The sequence below is a fragment of the Boleophthalmus pectinirostris genome, unplaced genomic scaffold (assembly GCF_026225935.1).
Source record: "Boleophthalmus pectinirostris isolate CB_2022bp ecotype Guang Dong unplaced genomic scaffold, ASM2622593v1 HiC_scaffold_14, whole genome shotgun sequence".
Taxonomy (NCBI): Eukaryota; Metazoa; Chordata; class Actinopteri; order Gobiiformes; family Gobiidae; genus Boleophthalmus; species Boleophthalmus pectinirostris.
This window is the reverse complement of record NW_026571047.1, coordinates 35172863-35191423: the sequence shown is the minus strand read 5'-3', so window position 1 is coordinate 35191423 and position 18561 is coordinate 35172863. Positions and strand designations below refer to the sequence as shown.

Sequence of the window (18561 nt, the reverse complement as noted above, 5' to 3'; positions counted from 1 at the left end):
CTGGGACTAAACCAGGACTAAACCAGGACTAAATCAGGACTGAAACAAGGTCTAAACCAGGACTAAACCGGGACTGAAACAAGGTCTAAACCAGGACTAAACCAGGTCTAAACCAGGACTGAAACAAGGTCTAAACCAGGACTAAACCAGGACTAAACCAGGTCTAAACCAGGTATAAACCAGGACTAAATCAGGTCTAAACCAGGACTAAACCAGGACTAAACCAGGACTAAACCTAGTCTAAACCGGGACTGAAACAAGGTCTAAACTGGGACTAAACTGGGACTAAACTGGGACTAAACCAGGACTAAACCAGGACTAAATCAGGTCTAAACCAGGTCTAAACAAGGTCTAAACCAGGACTAAACCAGGACTAAACCTTTTGGATAATCTCACAAACGAAACCCAAACGAGTGACTCCGTGTTGTGTCGTTTTAGAGCTCGTTCAATCTTCCTGGAGCTGACGACCTGAAAATGTCGTCTAAAAGAATCGTGAATATTTCCAAAACTAAAACAGCACAAACTAAACTTTTTACAGCACAAACAGGTGACGTAGTTTTTGTCTAAAGTTTGTGTCGCGTCGGGTTTGTCAAGTTGTTGTGTCCAGTTTTGTGTTTTAATTTTGTGTATTTATGGAGAATTGTCGTGGGCTTGTGGGCGGAGCCTCGTACAGTTGGTTTCTGTTGGATTGTTTTAATAAAGTTTGAGTATTTCCACAGTGAAGATTTAAAACAGTTAAATTTCTGCGCCTCTGTCCCTCTGGTGGTGAACTCTGGTACTGCGCCTCCTTCAAATCGCCTGTTCTTTCATTTGCATAATGTGGGCGTGGCTCATTTGCATATCCAGTACTATTACTACTATTTATAACCGTGACTACGGCGACGCAGATCTGTTTTCCCCTGAGGCGTCTCAGTTCAGTTTCAGTTTCATGGTGTTTCTGTCGTGGGTTTGAGGGATTTTGGTGTAAAAGGTGATTTCCACAAACGAACGATTTTATGAATGAAACTGATGAATCAACGAGGATTTAATTAGTAAGAAACAGAAGAAACCAGGACCGAAACCAGGTCTAAACCAGGACTAAACCAGGACTGAAACAAGGTCTAAACAAGGTCTAAACCAGGACTGAAACAAGGTCTAAACTAGGACTGAAACAAGGTCTAAACCAGGACTGAAACAAGGTCTAAACCAGGACTAAACCAGGACTGAAACAAGGTCTAAACAAGGTCTAAACCAGGACTAAACCAGGACTGAAACAAGGTCTAAACCAGGACTGAAACAAGGTCTAAACCAGGACTGAAACAAGGTCTAAACCAGGACTGAAACAAGGTCTAAACCAGGACTGAAACAAGGTCTAAACCAGGACTGAAACAAGGTCTAAACCAGGACTAAACCAGGACTGAAACAAGGTCTAAACAAGGTCTAAACCAGGACTGAAACCAAGGTCTAAACCAGGACTAAACCAGGACTGAAACAAGGTCTAAACCAGGTAAAACCAGGACTGAAACAAGGTCTAAAACCAGGACTGAAACCAAGGTCTAAACCAGGACTAAACAAGGTCTAAACCAGGACTAAACCAGGACTGAAACAAGGTCTAAACCAGGACTGAAACAAGGTCTAAACCAGGACTAAACCAGGACTGAAACAAGGTCTAAACTAGGACTGAAACAAGGTCTAAACCAGGACTGAAACAAGGTCTAAACCAGGACTGAAACAAGGTCTAAACCAGGACTGAAACAAGGTCTAAACCAGGACTAAACCAGGACTGAAACAAGGTCTAAACAAGGTCTAAACCAGGACTAAACCAGGACTGAAACAAGGTCTAAACCAGGACTAAACCAGGACTGAAACAAGGTCTAAACCAGGTCTAAACCAGGACTGAAACAAGGTCTAAACCAGGACTGAAACAAGGTCTAAACCAGGACTGAAACAAGGTCTAAACCAGGACTGAAACAAGGTCTAAACCAGGACTAAACCAGGACTGAAACAAGGTCTAAACCAGGACTAAACCAGGACTGAAACAAGGTCTAAACCAGGACTAAACCAGGACTGAAACAAGGTCTAAACCAGGACTGAAACAAGGTCTAAACCAGGACTAAACCAGGACTGAAACAAGGTCTAAACCAGGACTAAACCAGGACTGAAACAAGGTCTAAACCAGGACTAAACCAGGATTGAAACCAGGTCTAAACCAGGACTAAACCAGGACTGAAACAAGGTCTAAACCAAGTCAAAACCAGGACTGAAACAAGGTCTAAAACAAGACTGAACTTTTTAGATTCTTGTTAGGCCTCTATTAATTTGATACAGTTAGATCTAACCTAGGACTAAACCGGGTCCAGACCGGCTCCAGACCGGCTCCAGACCGGCTCCAGACCGGCTCCAGACCGGTCCAGACCGGCTCCAGACCGGCTCCAGACCGGCTCCAGACCGGGTCCAGACCGGCTCCAGACCGGGTCCAGACCGGCTCCAGACCGGGTCCAGACCGGCTCCAGACCGGCTCCAGACCGGGTCCAGACCGGTCCAGACCGGCCAGACCGGGTCCAGACCGGCTCCAGACCGGCTCCAGACCGGGTCCAGACCGGCTCCAGACCGGGTCCGGGTCCAGACCGGCTCCAGACCGGCTCCAGACCGGGTCCAGACCGGCTCCAGACCGGCTCCAGACCGGTCCAGACCGGGTCCAGACCGGCTCCAGACCGGGTCCAGACCGGGTCCAGACCGGGTCCAGACCGGGTCCAGACCGGGTCCAGACCGCTGTGCACTGCCAAAGCTGAAGTCTTTCCTCAGAGTCTGGTTCTGTTTTTTCTCGCTCCGTTCGTTCTGTGTTGGAAATTAAAATTATGTGTGTAAATTTTCAAACAGTTTAAAATAAATCAGCGTTTAAATCTTCAGCACAAATATTTTCAATCCCTCAAAATCGACCGCGAAAATTCAGAGAGTAAAATCTGCAGCAAAGATCCAAGACGCCGCGAACAGAAACATGGATCCAGAGTCGATCAGATCTGACTCGCTAACAAACAGGAAATGGAGCAGTGAAGCGACCTGATTGGTCAGAATTATCCTCATCAAAACCTCAAGCCCCGCCCACAGATGAGAACAGCCAATGGGAAACGGCCTCTGTCCTCCTCGCGCTCACAGGATCGACGCTTCTGACGCGGCGTCTCCAGTCGTCATTCAGTCTGAATTATTACAACACCCAGAATTCTACACTCCAAATTTTTTACACACTCCCCAAATTTTTCAGTCTGAATTATTACAACACTCCCCAAATTTTTCAGTCTGAATATTACAACACTCCAAATTTTTATGTCATCAAAATCTGAATATTCTACACTCAAAATTCTACACTCAAAATTCTACACTCAAAATTCTACACTCAAAATTCTACAGAATTTTTTACACTCTGAATTTTTTACACTCTGAATTTTTTTTTTACACTCCCCAAATTTTTCCACACTATGAAATTTTTCAGTCTGAATTATTACATTACAAGTTTTTACAATCAGAATTTTTACAGCCCAAATTTTTTTGTGAGTGTAATAAGTCACACTGAAAAAAATTGTAGTGTAAAAAAAATTTGGAATGTAATTACACTATGAATTTTTCAGTCTGAGTTATTACACTCCGAAATTTTTTACACTACGAAATTTTTCAGTCTGAATTTTGTCTGTTGAATTTGAGGATTTGAAACTCTCTGCGCTGAATATTTAAAAGGTGTAATTTTTATTTTGAATTTGAAACATACTGAAAAAGTACATTTACAATTTCTAAATCAGGACTGGAACACGAAACTTACACTTAAAATTTGAGCAACACAGATTCAGAATAAAAATAATTCAAACGTGTTTTTCAGAGTTAAAAAAGTCAAAGTGAAAAATTTAGCGGAATTAAAAATTTTAAATCTGACAGAACAAATGCTCCTCCATAAACTAGGACAGAATGGAGCCAGCAGAGCCCAGTCGGCTCTGTGGAGCGGCCGACAGCTTCAGAGCCTGGAACAGTCAGAGGAGTTTCAGTTTCAGTTTCAGTTTGGTGTTTCTCCTGCGAGCGACGAGAATCTGTGTAAAAGGTGATTTCCCACAACGCTTCAATTACTGAGAAACTACAGACTAGAAACCAGGTCTGAACCAGGTCTAAACCAGGTCTAAACCAGGTCTAAACCAGGTCTAAACCAGGTCTAACCAGGTCCCAGGTCTAAACCAGGTCTAAACCAGGTCTGAACCAGGTCTAAACCAGGTCTAACCAGGTCTGGTCTAAACCAGGTCTAAACCAGGTCTAAAACCAGGTCTATCTGAACCAGGTCTAAACCAGGTCTGAACCAGGTCCCAGGTCTGAACCAGGTCTAAACCAGGTCTGTCTAAACCAGGTCTGAACCAGGTCTGAAACCAGGTCTAAACCAGGTCTGAACCAGGTCTGAACCAGGTCTAAACCAGGTCTAAACCAGGTCTGAACCAGGTCTGAACCAGGTCTGAACCAGGTCTAAACCAGGTCTAAACCAGGTCTGAACCAGGTCTGAAACCAGGTCTGAACCAGGTCTAAACCAGGTCTAAACCAGGTCTGGTCTAAACCAGGTCTAAACCAGGTCTAAACCAGGTCTGAACCAGGTCTGAACCAGGTCTGAAACCAGGTCTAAACCAGGTCTGAACCAGGTCTGAACCAGGTCTGGGTCTGGTCTGAACCAGGTCTGAACCAGGTCTGAACCAGGTCTGAACCAGGTCTGAACCAGGTCTAAACCAGGTCTGAACCAGGTCTGAACCAGGTCTGAAACCAGGTCTGAACCAGGTCTAAACCAGGTCTGAACCAGGTCCCAGGTCTGAAACCAGGTCTGAACCAGGTCTAAAACCAGGTCTGAACCAGGTCTGAACCAGGTCTAACCAGGTCTGAACCAGGTCTGAACCAGGTCTGAACCAGGTCTGAACCAGGTCTGTCTGATCTGGTCTGTCTGAACCAGGTCTGAACCAGGTCTGAGTCGTGGTCTGTCCTGGTCAGTGGTCGTCTGGTCGTGTCCTGGTCGTCTGGTCCTGGTCGTGGTCCTGGTCCTGGTCGTGGTGGTCCTGGTCGTGGTCCTGGTCGTGGTCCTGGTCGTGGTCCTGGTCGTGGTCCTGGTCCTGGTCGTTCAGCCGCTCGTGTTTCTGCTCAAAGCCGTTTAACAGATCAACATTCTTAACCAGATCACATTTTCTCTTTTTCTCAAACCCAGAAAAACCCGGCGCTGAGTCCGTCTGTGAACTGGGAGATTTGAGGACAAACCGAGCGCCGTTTGAGCGCCGTTTGAGGGCCGTTTGAGGCCGTTTGAGGGCCGTTTGAGCGCCGTTTGAGGGCCGTTTGAGCGCCGTTTGAGCGCCGTTTGAGGGCCGTTTGAGGGCCGTTTGAGGGCCGTTTGAGGGCCGTTTGAGGCCGTTTGAGGGCCGTTTGAGGGCCGTTTGAGGGCCGTTTGAGGTTTGAGGGCCGTTTGAGGGCCGTTGAGGCCGTTTGAGGGCCGTTTGAGGCCGTTTGAGGGCCGTTTGAGGCCGTTTGAGCGCCGTTTGAGGCCGTTTGTTTGAGGGCCGTTTGAGGCCGTTTTCTTTGTTCCCTTGAGGGCCGTTTGAGCTCCCGTTCTCAGGCCGTTTGAGGGCGTTTGAGTCAGGACGTTTGTCTGTTTTCTCTTGGTTCTTGGGCTGTTCTCCTCTCAGCTCAGGTGCAGAGTTTTACTTCTGACAGTTTGTCACAAGAGTTCACTCCTCACATATTATTACATCATATTTAATTATATTTTTTATGTGACGCTGAAGAAACGACTCTGTGATACAGAGAAGTGTTCTGTGTCTCCTCAAAAGAACTTCACACAAACATCCACGTCTCTGATGACAACAAAAGTGAAAATCTACAAACTGGGCCCAAAGTGTCAATATTCTGTCTGCTCATTATTATTTCACCGTCCAGGAGCTGGAGTTCACCAGAGCACAACAAGTTTCACTGGAGTCGTCCTCCAGGACGACGACAGAGACCTGCTGTCCTTGTCCTCCTCCCGTCCTCCCGTCCTCCCGTCCCCCCGTCCTCCCGTCCTCCCGTCCTCCCGTCTCCCCGTCCTCCCCGTCCTCCCGTCCTCCCGTCCTCCCGTCCTCCCGTCCCCCCCGTCCTCCCGTCCCCCCCGTCCTCCCCGTCCTCCCGTCCTCCTCGTCTCCCCGTCCTCCCGTCCCCCCGTCCTCCCGTCCCCCGTCCTCCCCGTCTCCCCGTCCTCCCGTCCCCCCGTCCCCCCGTCCTCCTCCCCCGTCCCCCCGTCCTCCCGTCCCCCGTCCTCCGGTCTGAGGACCCCCCACAGGTTCAGGGTTTAGGTCTGGTGACATGTTTGGCCACTTCATCAGTTTCAGCCTCAGCTTCAGCAACACACCAGGTCTGACCACAGAGACACGTGTGTTTGTGCTCCTCACCTGGACGTCACCACACACACGTGTGACTCCATCTGAACCAAACAGGTTCATCTTGGTCTCATCAGAACCACAGGAGTGTGATCCTGTCCTCAGTCTTTAACAAACTGTTGGTGAAGTTTCTCGTGCATCGTCTTTAGACGAGTCGTGCAGCGTGAGGTCTGAGCTCTGACTGACACAAACTGTACACAAACACTTCTCTGTATCACAGGGGCGTTTCTTCAGTGTCCCATAAAAAATATAATTAAATATTTGCAGAGTGAACTCTTGTGAGAAACTGTACATCTCTTTTTCCTCAAAGAAAACTCCAGAGCAGCTTCAGTACACCACCTGGAACTGCCCATTTCTACTCAACTCATGTCCCTTTAGTCCTGGTTTAGACCCGGTTTAGTTCTGGTTTAGTTCTGTCTTTTTCACAGTCAGGTCTGAGGTGTAGATCTGTGTGAAAAGTGAAACTTCACACATCAAACAAACGAGCGCAGGAAGTGCTCACGTGACCCAGACCTGCTCCACTTCAGCTTCACAACCACACGTCTCCTGTGCAGATGTCCTCCCGTCCCCCGTCCCCCCTGCCGTCCCCCGTGTCTCTGCTCTAATGTCGTTTATACCAAGACTACAAGTCCCATAATCCTCGGCTCTGTTCTGTTCTGATGTTTCCTGGTCACACTCAGACCTGGACTTGTGTTTTTTTGTTTCATTCACGTTTCACTCACAAACCTGCACATTCAGAGTTCTGAGTTCTTGTCTCAGACTGAAAACACTCTGTTCCACCTTGTGATGTCATTGAGGAGGGAACAGCCTCAGAACATTAGAACATTAGAATAAACGTAAAAATCAGAAGAGTCACTTTGTGTGACTAAGGAGATTTAAACTACAGGGACACTGGAGTAGGAAACTTCAGTCCTGCTTCAGTCCTGCTTCAGTCCTGCTTCAGTCCTGCTTTAGTCCTGGTTTAGTTCTAATTCAGTCCTAGTTTAGTACTGCTTTAGTCCTGGTTTAGTTCTAATTCAGTCCTAGTTTAGTATTGCTTTAGTCCTGGTTTAGTCCTGCTTTAGTCCTGCTTTAGTCCTGCTTTAGTCCTGCTTTAGTCCTGCTTTAGTCCTGGTTTTAGTCCTGCTTTAGTCCTGCTTTAGTCCTGCTTTAGTCCTGCTTTAGTCCTGCTTCAGTCCTGCTTTAGTCCTGCTTTAGTCCTGCTTCAGTCCTGCTTTAGTCCTGCTTTAGTCCTGCTTTAGTCCTGGTTTAGTCCTGGTTTAGTCCTGGTTTAGTCCTGGTTTAGCCCTGGTTTAGTCCTGGTTTAGTTCTAATTCAGTCCTAGTTTAGTACTGCTTTAGTCCTGGTTTAGTCCTGGTTTAGTCCTGCTTTAGTCCTGGTTTAGTTCTAATTCAGTCCTAGTTTAGTACTGCTTTAGTCCTGGTTTAGTCCTGGTTTAGTCCTGCTTTAGTCCTGCTTTAGTCCTGCTTTAGTTCTAATTCAGTCCTGGTTTAGTACTGCTTTAGTCCTGGTTTAGACATGGTTTAGTTTTGGTTTAGCGCAAATTCACTCTGGTCCAGTCCCCGGTCCCGTCCCCGGTCCTGTCCCGTCCCTGTCCCCGGTCCGGTCCCCGGTCCGGTCCCCGGTCCCCGGTCCTGTCCCGTCCCTGTCCCCGGTCCCGGTCCCCGGTCCCCGGTCCCCCGGTCCCCGGTCCCCGGTCCCCGGTCCCGGTCCCCCCGGTCCCCGGTCCCCCGGTCCGGTCCCCGGTCCGGTCCCCGGTCCCCCCGGTCCCCCCGGTCCCGGTCCCCGGTCCCCGGTCCCCCGGTCCGGTCCCGTCCCCCCCGGTCCCCAGTCCGCCCGTCCCCGTCTCTCCCCTCCCCACCAGTTGGAACTCGCGGCGGCGGTCGTAGGCGTGCTGGATCCCGGGGTCGGCCCACAGCGCTCTGATGGACGGGAGGTACTGCAGGAAGATGGCGCTCTCCAGCTGCCCGGTCACCACCTCGGCCGAGCGCGTGTCGAACGACATGAGCAGCTCGCCGTGCTTCTGGTTACTCTGGTCGCCCCACGGGATGTGCAGCTTCTCCCGCGCGTCCACCAGCACACGGACTCCTGAGGAAGACGAGGAGACGAAGAGCAGACGGTTAAACACGAAGACGAGAGGAAAGACCTGAACCTGAGCGAAGACCTGAACCTGAGCGAAGACCTGAACCTGAGCGAAGACGAAGACCTGAACCTGAGCGAAGACCTGAACCTGAGCGAAGACGAGACGAAGACGAAGACCTGAACCTGCGCGAAGACGAAGACAGGATTAAAGGACCAGCCCATTTCCATCAGAGATTTAATTCCAAATAAAATTATGTTAATTCTGAATTTAAATGAATTCCGGCTTAAAAAGTCCACGTTAACATGTATTTTATTGTTTTCCAAATGAAAACGATTATTCAGATTTAAACTTGATTCCAGAGGAAGTGCAGGTTTGTTCTGAGCAGGACTTTGGTCTGAAAATCTCCAGAAAAATGAGAAAAATGTGAATGAACGACAAAGTCAGACAAACCAGTTTACAAAGATTTGGACCAGAGACGAGAGACGAGAGAAGACGACGACATGAGGAGATGAGAAGACAAGGAGACGAGAGGAGACGAGAGGAGACAAGGAGAGGACACGAGGAGATGAGAGAAGAGGACACGAGGAGACGAGAGGACACGAGGAGAGGACACGAGAGGAGATGAGAGGACACGAGAGGAGATGAGAGGACACGAGGAGAGGACACGAGAGGACACGAGAGGACACGAGAGGAGATGAGAGGAGATGAGAGGACACGAGAGGACACGAGAGGACACGAGAGGAGATGAGAGGACGACGAGAGGACACGAGAGGAGATGAGAGGACACGAGAGGACACGAGAGGAGATGAGAGGAGATGAGAGACACGAGAGGAGACACGAGAGGAGATGAGAGGACACGAGAGGAGATGAGAGGACACGAGAGGAGACGAGAGGAGATGAGAGGACACGAGAGGAGATGAGAGGATGAGAGGACACGAGAGGAGAGATGAGAGGAGAGAGAGACAAGAGGAGAGACACGAGAGGAGAGAGAGGAGGAGATGAGAGAGAAGAGGAGAGAGAGAGAGACAAGAGGAGAGACAAGAGGAGAGGAGAGGAGACAAGAGGAGAGGAGACGAGAGGACAGGAGGAGAGTAGGAGAGGAGGAGAGTAGGAGAGGAGGAGACATGAGGAGAGGAGACGAGGAGAGGAGACGAGAGGAGAGTAGGAAAGGAGGAGAGGAGAGTAGGAAAGGAGGAGAGGAGACAAGAGGAGAGGAGACAAGAGGAGAGGAGACGAGAGGAGAGTAGGAAAGGAGGAGAGGAGACAAGAGGACATGAGGAGAGGAGACAAGAGGAGAGGAGGAGAGGAGACAGGAGGAGAGGAGACGAGAGGACAGGAAGAGAGGAGACGAGAGGAGGAGAGGAGGAGACATGAGGAGAGGAGACACGAGGAGATGAGGAGAGGAGACGAGGAGAGACAGTTGAAACGTAAGAGTTAAACGTTGGACATGAGGAAGCACGTGAGACAAAAGGGAAGTTTCCTGTCACGCCACAAATCAACAAAACTCGACTCTCGACGACATCGACACTTCACCTCACAGTTTCACTCTTCTTCCTTTTCTGACTCAAAACAAACATTTGAAAGATTTTTAAATGTTTCCAGCACAAATAAAAAAAGAGGATTTTCTTCACACGCCTCAGACTCACAGCGACGACTTTCTTTTACTGGTTTAAACGAGTTTTATTCACCAAAACAACAGAGTCACTTTCACTTTCATTTTCAACTCTGAGCAGAACTGTGCAAAAAAATCTAAATATAAACAGAATCGATATCGTGAGCCGCTGTATCGATACATCACCAAGAGGATTTTTATGTCTATTTTTTGCTAAATAATTTGGTTCCAGCTTCAGTTTTGTTGTTTGTTTAGTGCAGGATGGGCAAACTTTTTCACTCTTGAGTCACAAAGGTTCTTTTTTTTTTTTTTTTTCCATATTTGATTCATTTATCATCATTCAAAAGTTGCAGATATGGTACATACCTCGATACAGGGCACTTTTGGTTTGATACGATACATTTCAAATCGATTCAATACAGTTCAATTAAAAAATAACATTAACAAATTAACAATAACAAACATTTTAATCCTCAAAACAGTGAAAATGTCAAATCTGTCACATAAACGAGTTTCCTCCCACTAAAAACTGTAGCGCTGTAACAAAATAATTTAGTAAAACATACCAAAAAATACTCTTGGCGATATATCGAAACAGCAGCTGACAATATCGACACTGTATCATCACATTAAACAAGTAAATATTTCGGTATTTCGATATTTTTACACACACATAGGAATTAGGAGTGTAACACTAACCAAAATATCGTGATATGGTATCGTCAAAAGTCTCACAATAATATCGTGGACCATCACAATATATCGAATCACAAGTTTCTTTGCTAAAATTCATTGTTATGGTGCAGCAACAGCTAAAAAAAACACAGAGGAACTACACAGACCATGATCCTTTGCTCCACTTCAGTGCAGACGACAAGAAGAAACAACAGTTCTGACACTTTTGAGTCTTAGTTCTTTGGATTAAATCTTGTCAAGGCATTTTAAGAGGAAAAAGTTGCATATTTACAGTTTTGTTAGGCTCCACAAAATATCGCAATAAATATCGTACCGTGAGATGTAAATCGTGAAAATATTTGGATATTCTTACATCCCTAATCATGAGCCGAGTCACAAAGGTTCTCAAATTTGACAGAAGGACCGAACCAGGAGGAGATGGAGGTTTTTTTTTTTGGTAATCCACCTCACCTCACCTCACCTCACCGGAGCAGAGGACTCACTCTGTCCCTGCGTCCAACAGATCAGTGTGTGGAGGAAAAACAACTTTCTCCAGATAAACTCTGACAAGACACAAGTCACAGAAACAAAGGGACAAAGGGACAGTGTCAGCATCACCTCCAGTCTCTCTCTCTAAAACCTTCAAATCAGGCAAGAAATCTCAGGGTAATAATGGACTCAGACTTGAACTTTAACAGCCGCATCAAATCAATAACATCTGCAGCCTTTTACCATCTAAAAAACATAGCAAAAATCAAAGGTTTAGTGTCTAAATCAGACTTGGAGAAACTTATCCATGTGTTTGTCTCCAGGAGGTTAGATACTGTAATGTTCTGCTCACTGGTCTCTCCAAACGAGCTGTGAGATGCTGCAGAACATCCAGAACATCCAGAACATCCAGAACATCCAGAACATCCACAACATCCAGAACATCCAGAACATCCAGAACATCCAGAACATCCACAACATCCACAACATCCACAACATCCACAACATCCACAACATCCACAACATCCACAACATCCAGCAACATCCAGAACACTGCAGCTCAGGTCCTGACTCGAACTAGGAAGTATGAGCACATGCGTCCTGGTCTCAGGTCTCTGCTCTGGCTCCTGTGGCTCAGAGACTTTAAAGCGTCTCTGCTTGTACAAGTGTCTCCACGACCGAGCACCAAAGTCCATCTGTGACATGTTAGTGTCATATGAACATCTCACACTCTGAGGAGCTCAGGAACCAACTCCTGCTGGTGCCAGAGTCACGACTAAACAAGGGGAGTCAGAGTTTCAGGTTCATGCAGCTAAAACCTGGAACAGTCTGAACATGTGAGACAGACTCTTCTGTGACGCGTGTTTAAATCCAGACTCACATCGGTTCTGTTTCTCTGCACACGACTCTTCTCTCTCATTTATTAATTCTCTCTTTTTTATTTTAATCTTTAATTTTGTGATGATTATTTATGTTTTGATTTGATTTATTGTGATTTTAATGTTTTTCTTATTCTGTAAAACACGTTGAATGACTTTGTGTACGAATTGTGCTTTACAAATAAAACTTGTTTTGCTCATAAGAGACAAAAAAAACACAGGATCTGTAGAAAACATGTCCATGATTTTGAAATATCCCATAATTGAAAATCATTACAAAGAATTATAATAAAATCTCTGTGTTTCAAGTCCCACAGTGTTTACGATCTACTGAAATGACTTTTAAAACACTGAAATGTTTTATTATTATTATTATTATTATTATTATTGTTCAAGTTCGGTGGGCCGGATTAAAACGGTTAAAGGGCCACATATGGCCCCTGGGCCGTCGTTTGCCCAGGTTCAGAGGAAGAAAACTCGTTTATGTGACACATTTGACATTTTCATGTTGACGATTAAAATGTTTGTGTTTCATTTGAACTTTAAACACAAGTGATTTAACAAAAACTTTAGTGTCACACACACAATCTACACTTTATTTTTATTGAACCATATTGAATCAATTTGAAATATATCGAATTGAATCGAAAGCTCATTGTATCGACGTGTGTATCGTATCAGCAGCTTCTGAATGATCCAGATCTAGAACAGGTGAGAAAAATATATCGTTTAATCTACAGCATCGATATCGCATGCGGCTGTGTCGATATGTCGCTAAGAGTTTTTAAAATAGATTTTACTGAATTATTTTGAGTAACAGCTGTTGAGTAACAGATATCGTATCGTGAGACTTGGACATCGTTACAGCCCGAGTGTCAAACAAAAAAAACGATTTCGAACTCTATCTACAATATTTGAGTGAAGGTTTATTTCAAAAATAAAAACAGTCTAGTGCCGAGTTTAATGTTGATCTTTTATTCTGTTTTTTTGCCCTGGACGTTGTTCTGCTGCTGGAAGAAAAGAAAATATCAATGAAAATAGAGACTGAGACGAGGGACGGAACGATATCCAAAACTCTGTACGATATTATCACGATATAAATCTCACAATTGGATGTTTATTGTGATATTTTGCAGATGTTGAAATAATTGTACATGAGACACTTTTGCTTTTAAAATACCAAGAAAAGATTTTGGTGTGAAGTATTTCCGTCATAATCCCAAAAATTCAAGTCAAAAACATGTTTCTTCATGTTTGAGCTGAAATGAATCATGGGAAATGTAGTTTCTGATGTTTATAAACTGTTGCTTCTTAAAACCTGCATTTAAACAAAAAAACTTGTAAAATCGATATTATTGTGACAGTCCATGATGTAGGGCTGGTATCATTAAGAAGTTGCCGATACGATACATTCCTCGATACACAGGCCACGATACGATACATACCTCGATACACAGGCCACGATACGATACATACCTCGATACAGTGCACTTTCGATTCGATATGATATATTTCAACTCGATTCGATACAGTTCAATAAAAAATAAAGGCTAAATCGTGGCTGTGATACTAAAGTCTTTGTTAAACCACTTTTTGTGCAAAGTTCATCTGAAACAAACATTTTAATCGTCAAAACAGTAAAAATGTCAAATGTGTCGCATAAATGAGTTTCCTTTCACTCCACAAGCAACAAAACTGTAGCTGTGACAAAATAATTTAGTAAAACACACCTAAAAATACGAAATATCGATACAGTAGCCCACGATATCGATACTGTATCATCACATTAAACGATACGATATACCGATATTCCGATATTTTTGCACACCCCTACCATGATGTTACTGTGAGACTTGACGATATGAGATCAACATGTCTCTAACCGAGACTGTTTATAATAACAAAAAAAAACTTAAATTAAATACTGAAAAACTAAACAGACACTAAAACGGAAAAATGAAATAAACTGTTTTCACATTTCAGTTTTTTTCATTCTTAATTGAAATTTAAAAGAACAAACGGCGCACGGACGCAGAGCCGGGATTTCACTTTTGTTTTTCACTCAGTCGTGTCGAATCTCACTGAATCGAAAGTCCAGTGTATCAAAAAACATATCGTATCGTGGTCTGTGTATCAAGGTCGGTATCGTATCGGCGACTTCTGAATGATCCCAGATGATGATCTTCTCCCTTTGCTCTCTGTGCTGACTCACTCCCCCTTCCGTCTAACTGCAATAATCAACCAGGACTAAAACAGGACTAAACTGGAACTAAAGCAGAACTAAACCAAACCCTAAAATTGGACCTAATTGAACTAAACTCGGACAAAACCAGGTCGAAACCAAAATTAAACCAGGACTGCTTCCCGTATTTTTTTATTTTTTTTTCTCTGATATCGTATTTCTCCCAGACTAATCAATATTTCTGAACTTTTTTACTTTTTTCTGATGTTTTCCCACAGTAACATCTGGGATATTGATGTTTGTTTGACATTTGCAGCTGATGTGACGCTAACAGGAGGCACTGCTCTGTCTCAAACTTTATGAAACTTTCATCTCTTTCATCTCAGTTTTATCTGAACACACTCACTCTCAGCTTTTGGTGTAAAATCAAACTCGTCAACAGGAGTTTTTCTTGAGTTTTTAGACAATCTTAAACTTTTCTGTCAGCGTTTGTTTATTCTCTCTTTTATTCTATGATGATTATTCACGTTTTGATTTGTTTGTTTGTGATTTTATAACGTATTTCTTGTTCCACTGCGTCTCCATAGCAACCACTAAACAATCCTCCATAGACACACATGTAGAACTCCTGTTTGAACTGATTTACGGCAGACGACGGGCCGGAGCGCAGACGAGGCTGGAGCGCAGACGGAGCGCAGACGAGGCTGGAGCGCAGACGACGGGCCGGAGCGCAGACGAGGCCGGAGCGCAGATGGACCGAAGCGCAGACGACGGGCCGGAGCGCAGACGAGGCCGGAGCGCAGACGGACCGGAGCGCAGACGAGGCCGGAGCGCAGAAGGACCGGAGCGCAGACGACGGGCCGGAGCGCAGACGAGGCCGGAGCGCAGACGACGGGCGGAGCGCAGACGACGGGCCGGAGCGCAGACGACGGGCCGGAGCGCAGACGACGGGCCGGAGCGCAGACGAGGCCGGAGCGCAGACGAGGCCGGAGCGCAGACGAGGCCGGAGCGCAGATGGACCGGAGCGCAGACGACGGGCCGGAGCGCAGACGACGGGCCGGAGCACAGACGAGGGCCGGAGCGCAGACGAGGCTGGAGCGCAGGGACCGGAGCGCAGACGACGGGCGGAGCGCAGACGACGGGCGGAGCGCAGGACGCGGAGCGAGACGGGCCGGAGCGCAGACGAGGCCGGAGCGCAGATGGACCGGAGCGCAGACGGGCCGGAGCGCAGACGACGGGCCGGAGCGCAGACGAGGCCGGAGCGCAGATGGACCGGAGCGCAGACGAGGGGCCGGAGCGCAGACGAGGGGCCGGAGCGCAGACGAGGGGCCGGAGCGCAGACGAGGCCGGAGCGCAGACGGGGCCGGAGCGCAGACGGGCCGGAGCGCAGACGAGGGGCCGGAGCGCAGACGAGGCCGGAGCGCAGACGAGGCCGGAGCGCAGACGCAGACGACGGGCCGGAGCGCAGACGAGGCCGGGGCGCAGACGGACTGTAGCGCAGACGGACTGTAGCGCAGACGACGGGCCGGAGCGCAGACGAGGAAGACGTTTTTCAGAACATTTTTTTTTATCGAGTTTTGACAGAAGGTGAGAAAAGAAAAGCTAAAACTGAAAGGGGAGATTCTCCCAGAGACGAGTTTAAATTTAGGATAAACGTCAAACTAAACCACAAAAACAGAAGTAAACCGTTGCTTAAACCAGAGTCAGGACTAAACACTGAGTCAGGACTAAACCAAAACTCCAGAAACTCGAGGAGAACGACTCAACGTGACATTTACGATCTGTTCATTCAGGAGTTTCACCGAGCATCAGACTTTCTGTAAACTCCATCTGGAAAACTTCAGACAAATACTGTGACCGGGACTAAACCAGGACTAAACCAAGACTAAACCAAGACTAAACCAGGACTAAACCAGGACTAAACCAGGACTAAACCAGGTCTAAACCAGAACTAAACCAGGTCTAAGGGCAACAAATAAACCAGGACTTAAAAAGAACTAAACCAGGTCTATTTACTTGACCTTATGAGACCGGATTTAGGACTAAACCAAGACTAAACCAGGACTTACGTAGGTTCAGTGTAGAACTAAACCAGGTCTAACAGCAATAAAACAGGACTAAAGCAAAACTAAACTAAAACTAAAACTGGGTCTAACTGACCTAAACCAGGACTAAATTAGAACTAAACATAAAATTAGACCTACTTGAACTCAGGTGGGATTAAACCAGGTCTAAACTAGTTTAAATCAGAACCGAACCAGGTCTAAGTGCAATAATCAACCAGGACTAAACAAAAATTAAACCTAAAATTGGGACTAATTGACCTAAACTTGGCCAAAACTGGTTCTAAAGTAGAATTAAACTAGGACTAAAGTAGAACTAAACCAGGTCTAAACTGAAACTAAACCTAAACTAGTATTAAATTAGGCTTATTTGACCTAAACCAGGACTAAAGTGGAACTAAACCTGGTCTAAACTTTTTAAATCTGAAGTGAACCACATTTAACTGTAATAATAAAACAGGTCTAAACTAGAATTTAAGCAGAACTAACCCTAAAATTGGGTCTGACTGACCTAAACTAGGACAAAACTAGTTTTAAAGTAGAACTAAACCTGGTCTTAACTATTTTAAATCAGAAATGAACCAGGTCTAAAACAGGACTAAAGCAGAACTAAACTAAAACTAAAATTGGGCATAACTGAAGTAAACTAGGTCTAAACCAGGTCTAAACCAGGTCTAAACCAGGTCTAAACCAGGTCTAAACCAGGTCTAAACCAAGTCTAAACCAGGTCTAAACCAAGTCTAAGTGGAGTAATAAACCAGGACTAAAACAGGACTAAACTAAAACTAAAAGTAAAATTGGACCTAAATGAGCCAAAATTAGTTTTAAAGTAGAACTAAACCCGGTCTAAACCTGGTCTTAACTATTTTAAATCAGAAATAAACCAGGTCTAAGTGCAAGAACCAGGACTAAAACTGGACTAAACCAGGACTAAAGCAGAACTAAACTAAGACTAAACCTAAACCGAGGCCTAAGTGAACTAAACCTGGGCTAAACTAGTAGTAAAGTGGATCTAGACCCGGTGCAGACCCGGTGCAGACCCGGTGCAGACCCGGTGCAGACCCGAGCCGCTCTTGGCCCCGCGGCTGTGGTCGAGTCTCGGACACAAAGCTCCGGTTTAGCCGCTTTAGCTCGGCTCTTCCCGGGACTTTTCCCGCACGTCCCCGCCGTCCCCGCGGCTCCAGCCCGCCGTGTCCCGCCCGGGTCCGGGTCCGGGTGCGCGGGTCCGGGTCTGGAGGCGCGTGGGGCCGGCGGGACGGCGGTTCGGTGCGGCTCGGGTTTTTGGGTGTGCCTCCGTGTTTATGCAGCGCGTCCTCAACAGATGTGCAAACTTTCCCAGACGCTTCGGGCCTCCATTACGCGTCCGCCGTGCGGGTGAAACCCCGCGTCCCCCGCGTCCCCCGCACACACCCCGCACTCCCCGCGCCTTTACCTTTGATCACGTTGCTGTAAATCGTCCCGCGGAACTCCTCCCGGGCGTTTTGATCAAAATCTTGCCCGTGGATGATGCGCATTTGCTTCAGGAAGGTGGACTTGCCGCTTTCTCCGGCGCCGAGCAGCAGGATCTTGACGAGCCGCTTCACGTACGTCTTCTCCCGGGAAAGACACCGGTCGATCTCCTTGGACTTGCGCATCTGCTCCACTTCGCCGCTGTTCAGGAGACACACGGGCAGACAAACTTTTAAGACCGAGCGGGACGGCAGGAAGTCCGCCATGTTCGCGCAAACTTCATCGAGGCTGTTTGGGAGGCGCGTTCACGAGGCCAGGCTCACACACGGAGGCGCGCGCACAAGACCAAGCCCCTTCCTCAGAGTCCGGAAGTGACCGAGCAGGGGCGGAGCCACGGAACGGCAAAAAGGGGCAAAAAGTCAGAGGGAATTTTTAAAAAGTACACGAAAACTAACTACAAGTGTTTTTTAAATGACTAAAATAACATTAGGAAGTGACTGGAGCAGGGGCGGAGCCAGGGAACGGCTCAAGAGGGCGAAAGGTGAGGGGCAAATAAAATAAAAGTACATGAATATTAACTACAAGTGTTTTTTAAGTTATTACAATAACATGAGGAAGTGACCAGAGCAGGAGCAGAGCAAAGAAACAGATAAAAGTATGAAATAAATAATAAAGTAAAAGTACATAATAAGTGTTTACAGTGACTCTGGGGCGTGTGTGTGTGTGTGGGGGGGG

At 46.5% G+C, this 18561-nt stretch overlaps 1 protein-coding gene across 2 annotated transcripts in view; it reads right to left on the bottom strand.

The window, feature by feature from the left end:
- LOC110164386 (guanine nucleotide-binding protein subunit alpha-13) overlaps positions 1-18142 on the bottom strand; it is a 35602-nt gene extending 17460 nt beyond the window's left edge. The window contains exons 1-2 of one of the 2 annotated variants that reach the window (XM_020929419.2): positions 17810-18142; positions 8257-8483 (exon numbers count right to left, since the gene is read on the bottom strand). In XM_020929419.2, the coding sequence (XP_020785078.2) occupies positions 8257-8483; positions 17810-18092 (510 nt within the window). In that variant the 5' untranslated portion in view covers positions 18093-18142. Of the gene's footprint in view, positions 1-8256; positions 8484-10011; positions 10125-17809 lie in introns of those variants that run through there. The other variant, XM_055150011.1, reaches the window with a different exon arrangement.
- Between the last annotated feature and the right edge of the window lie 419 nt (positions 18143-18561).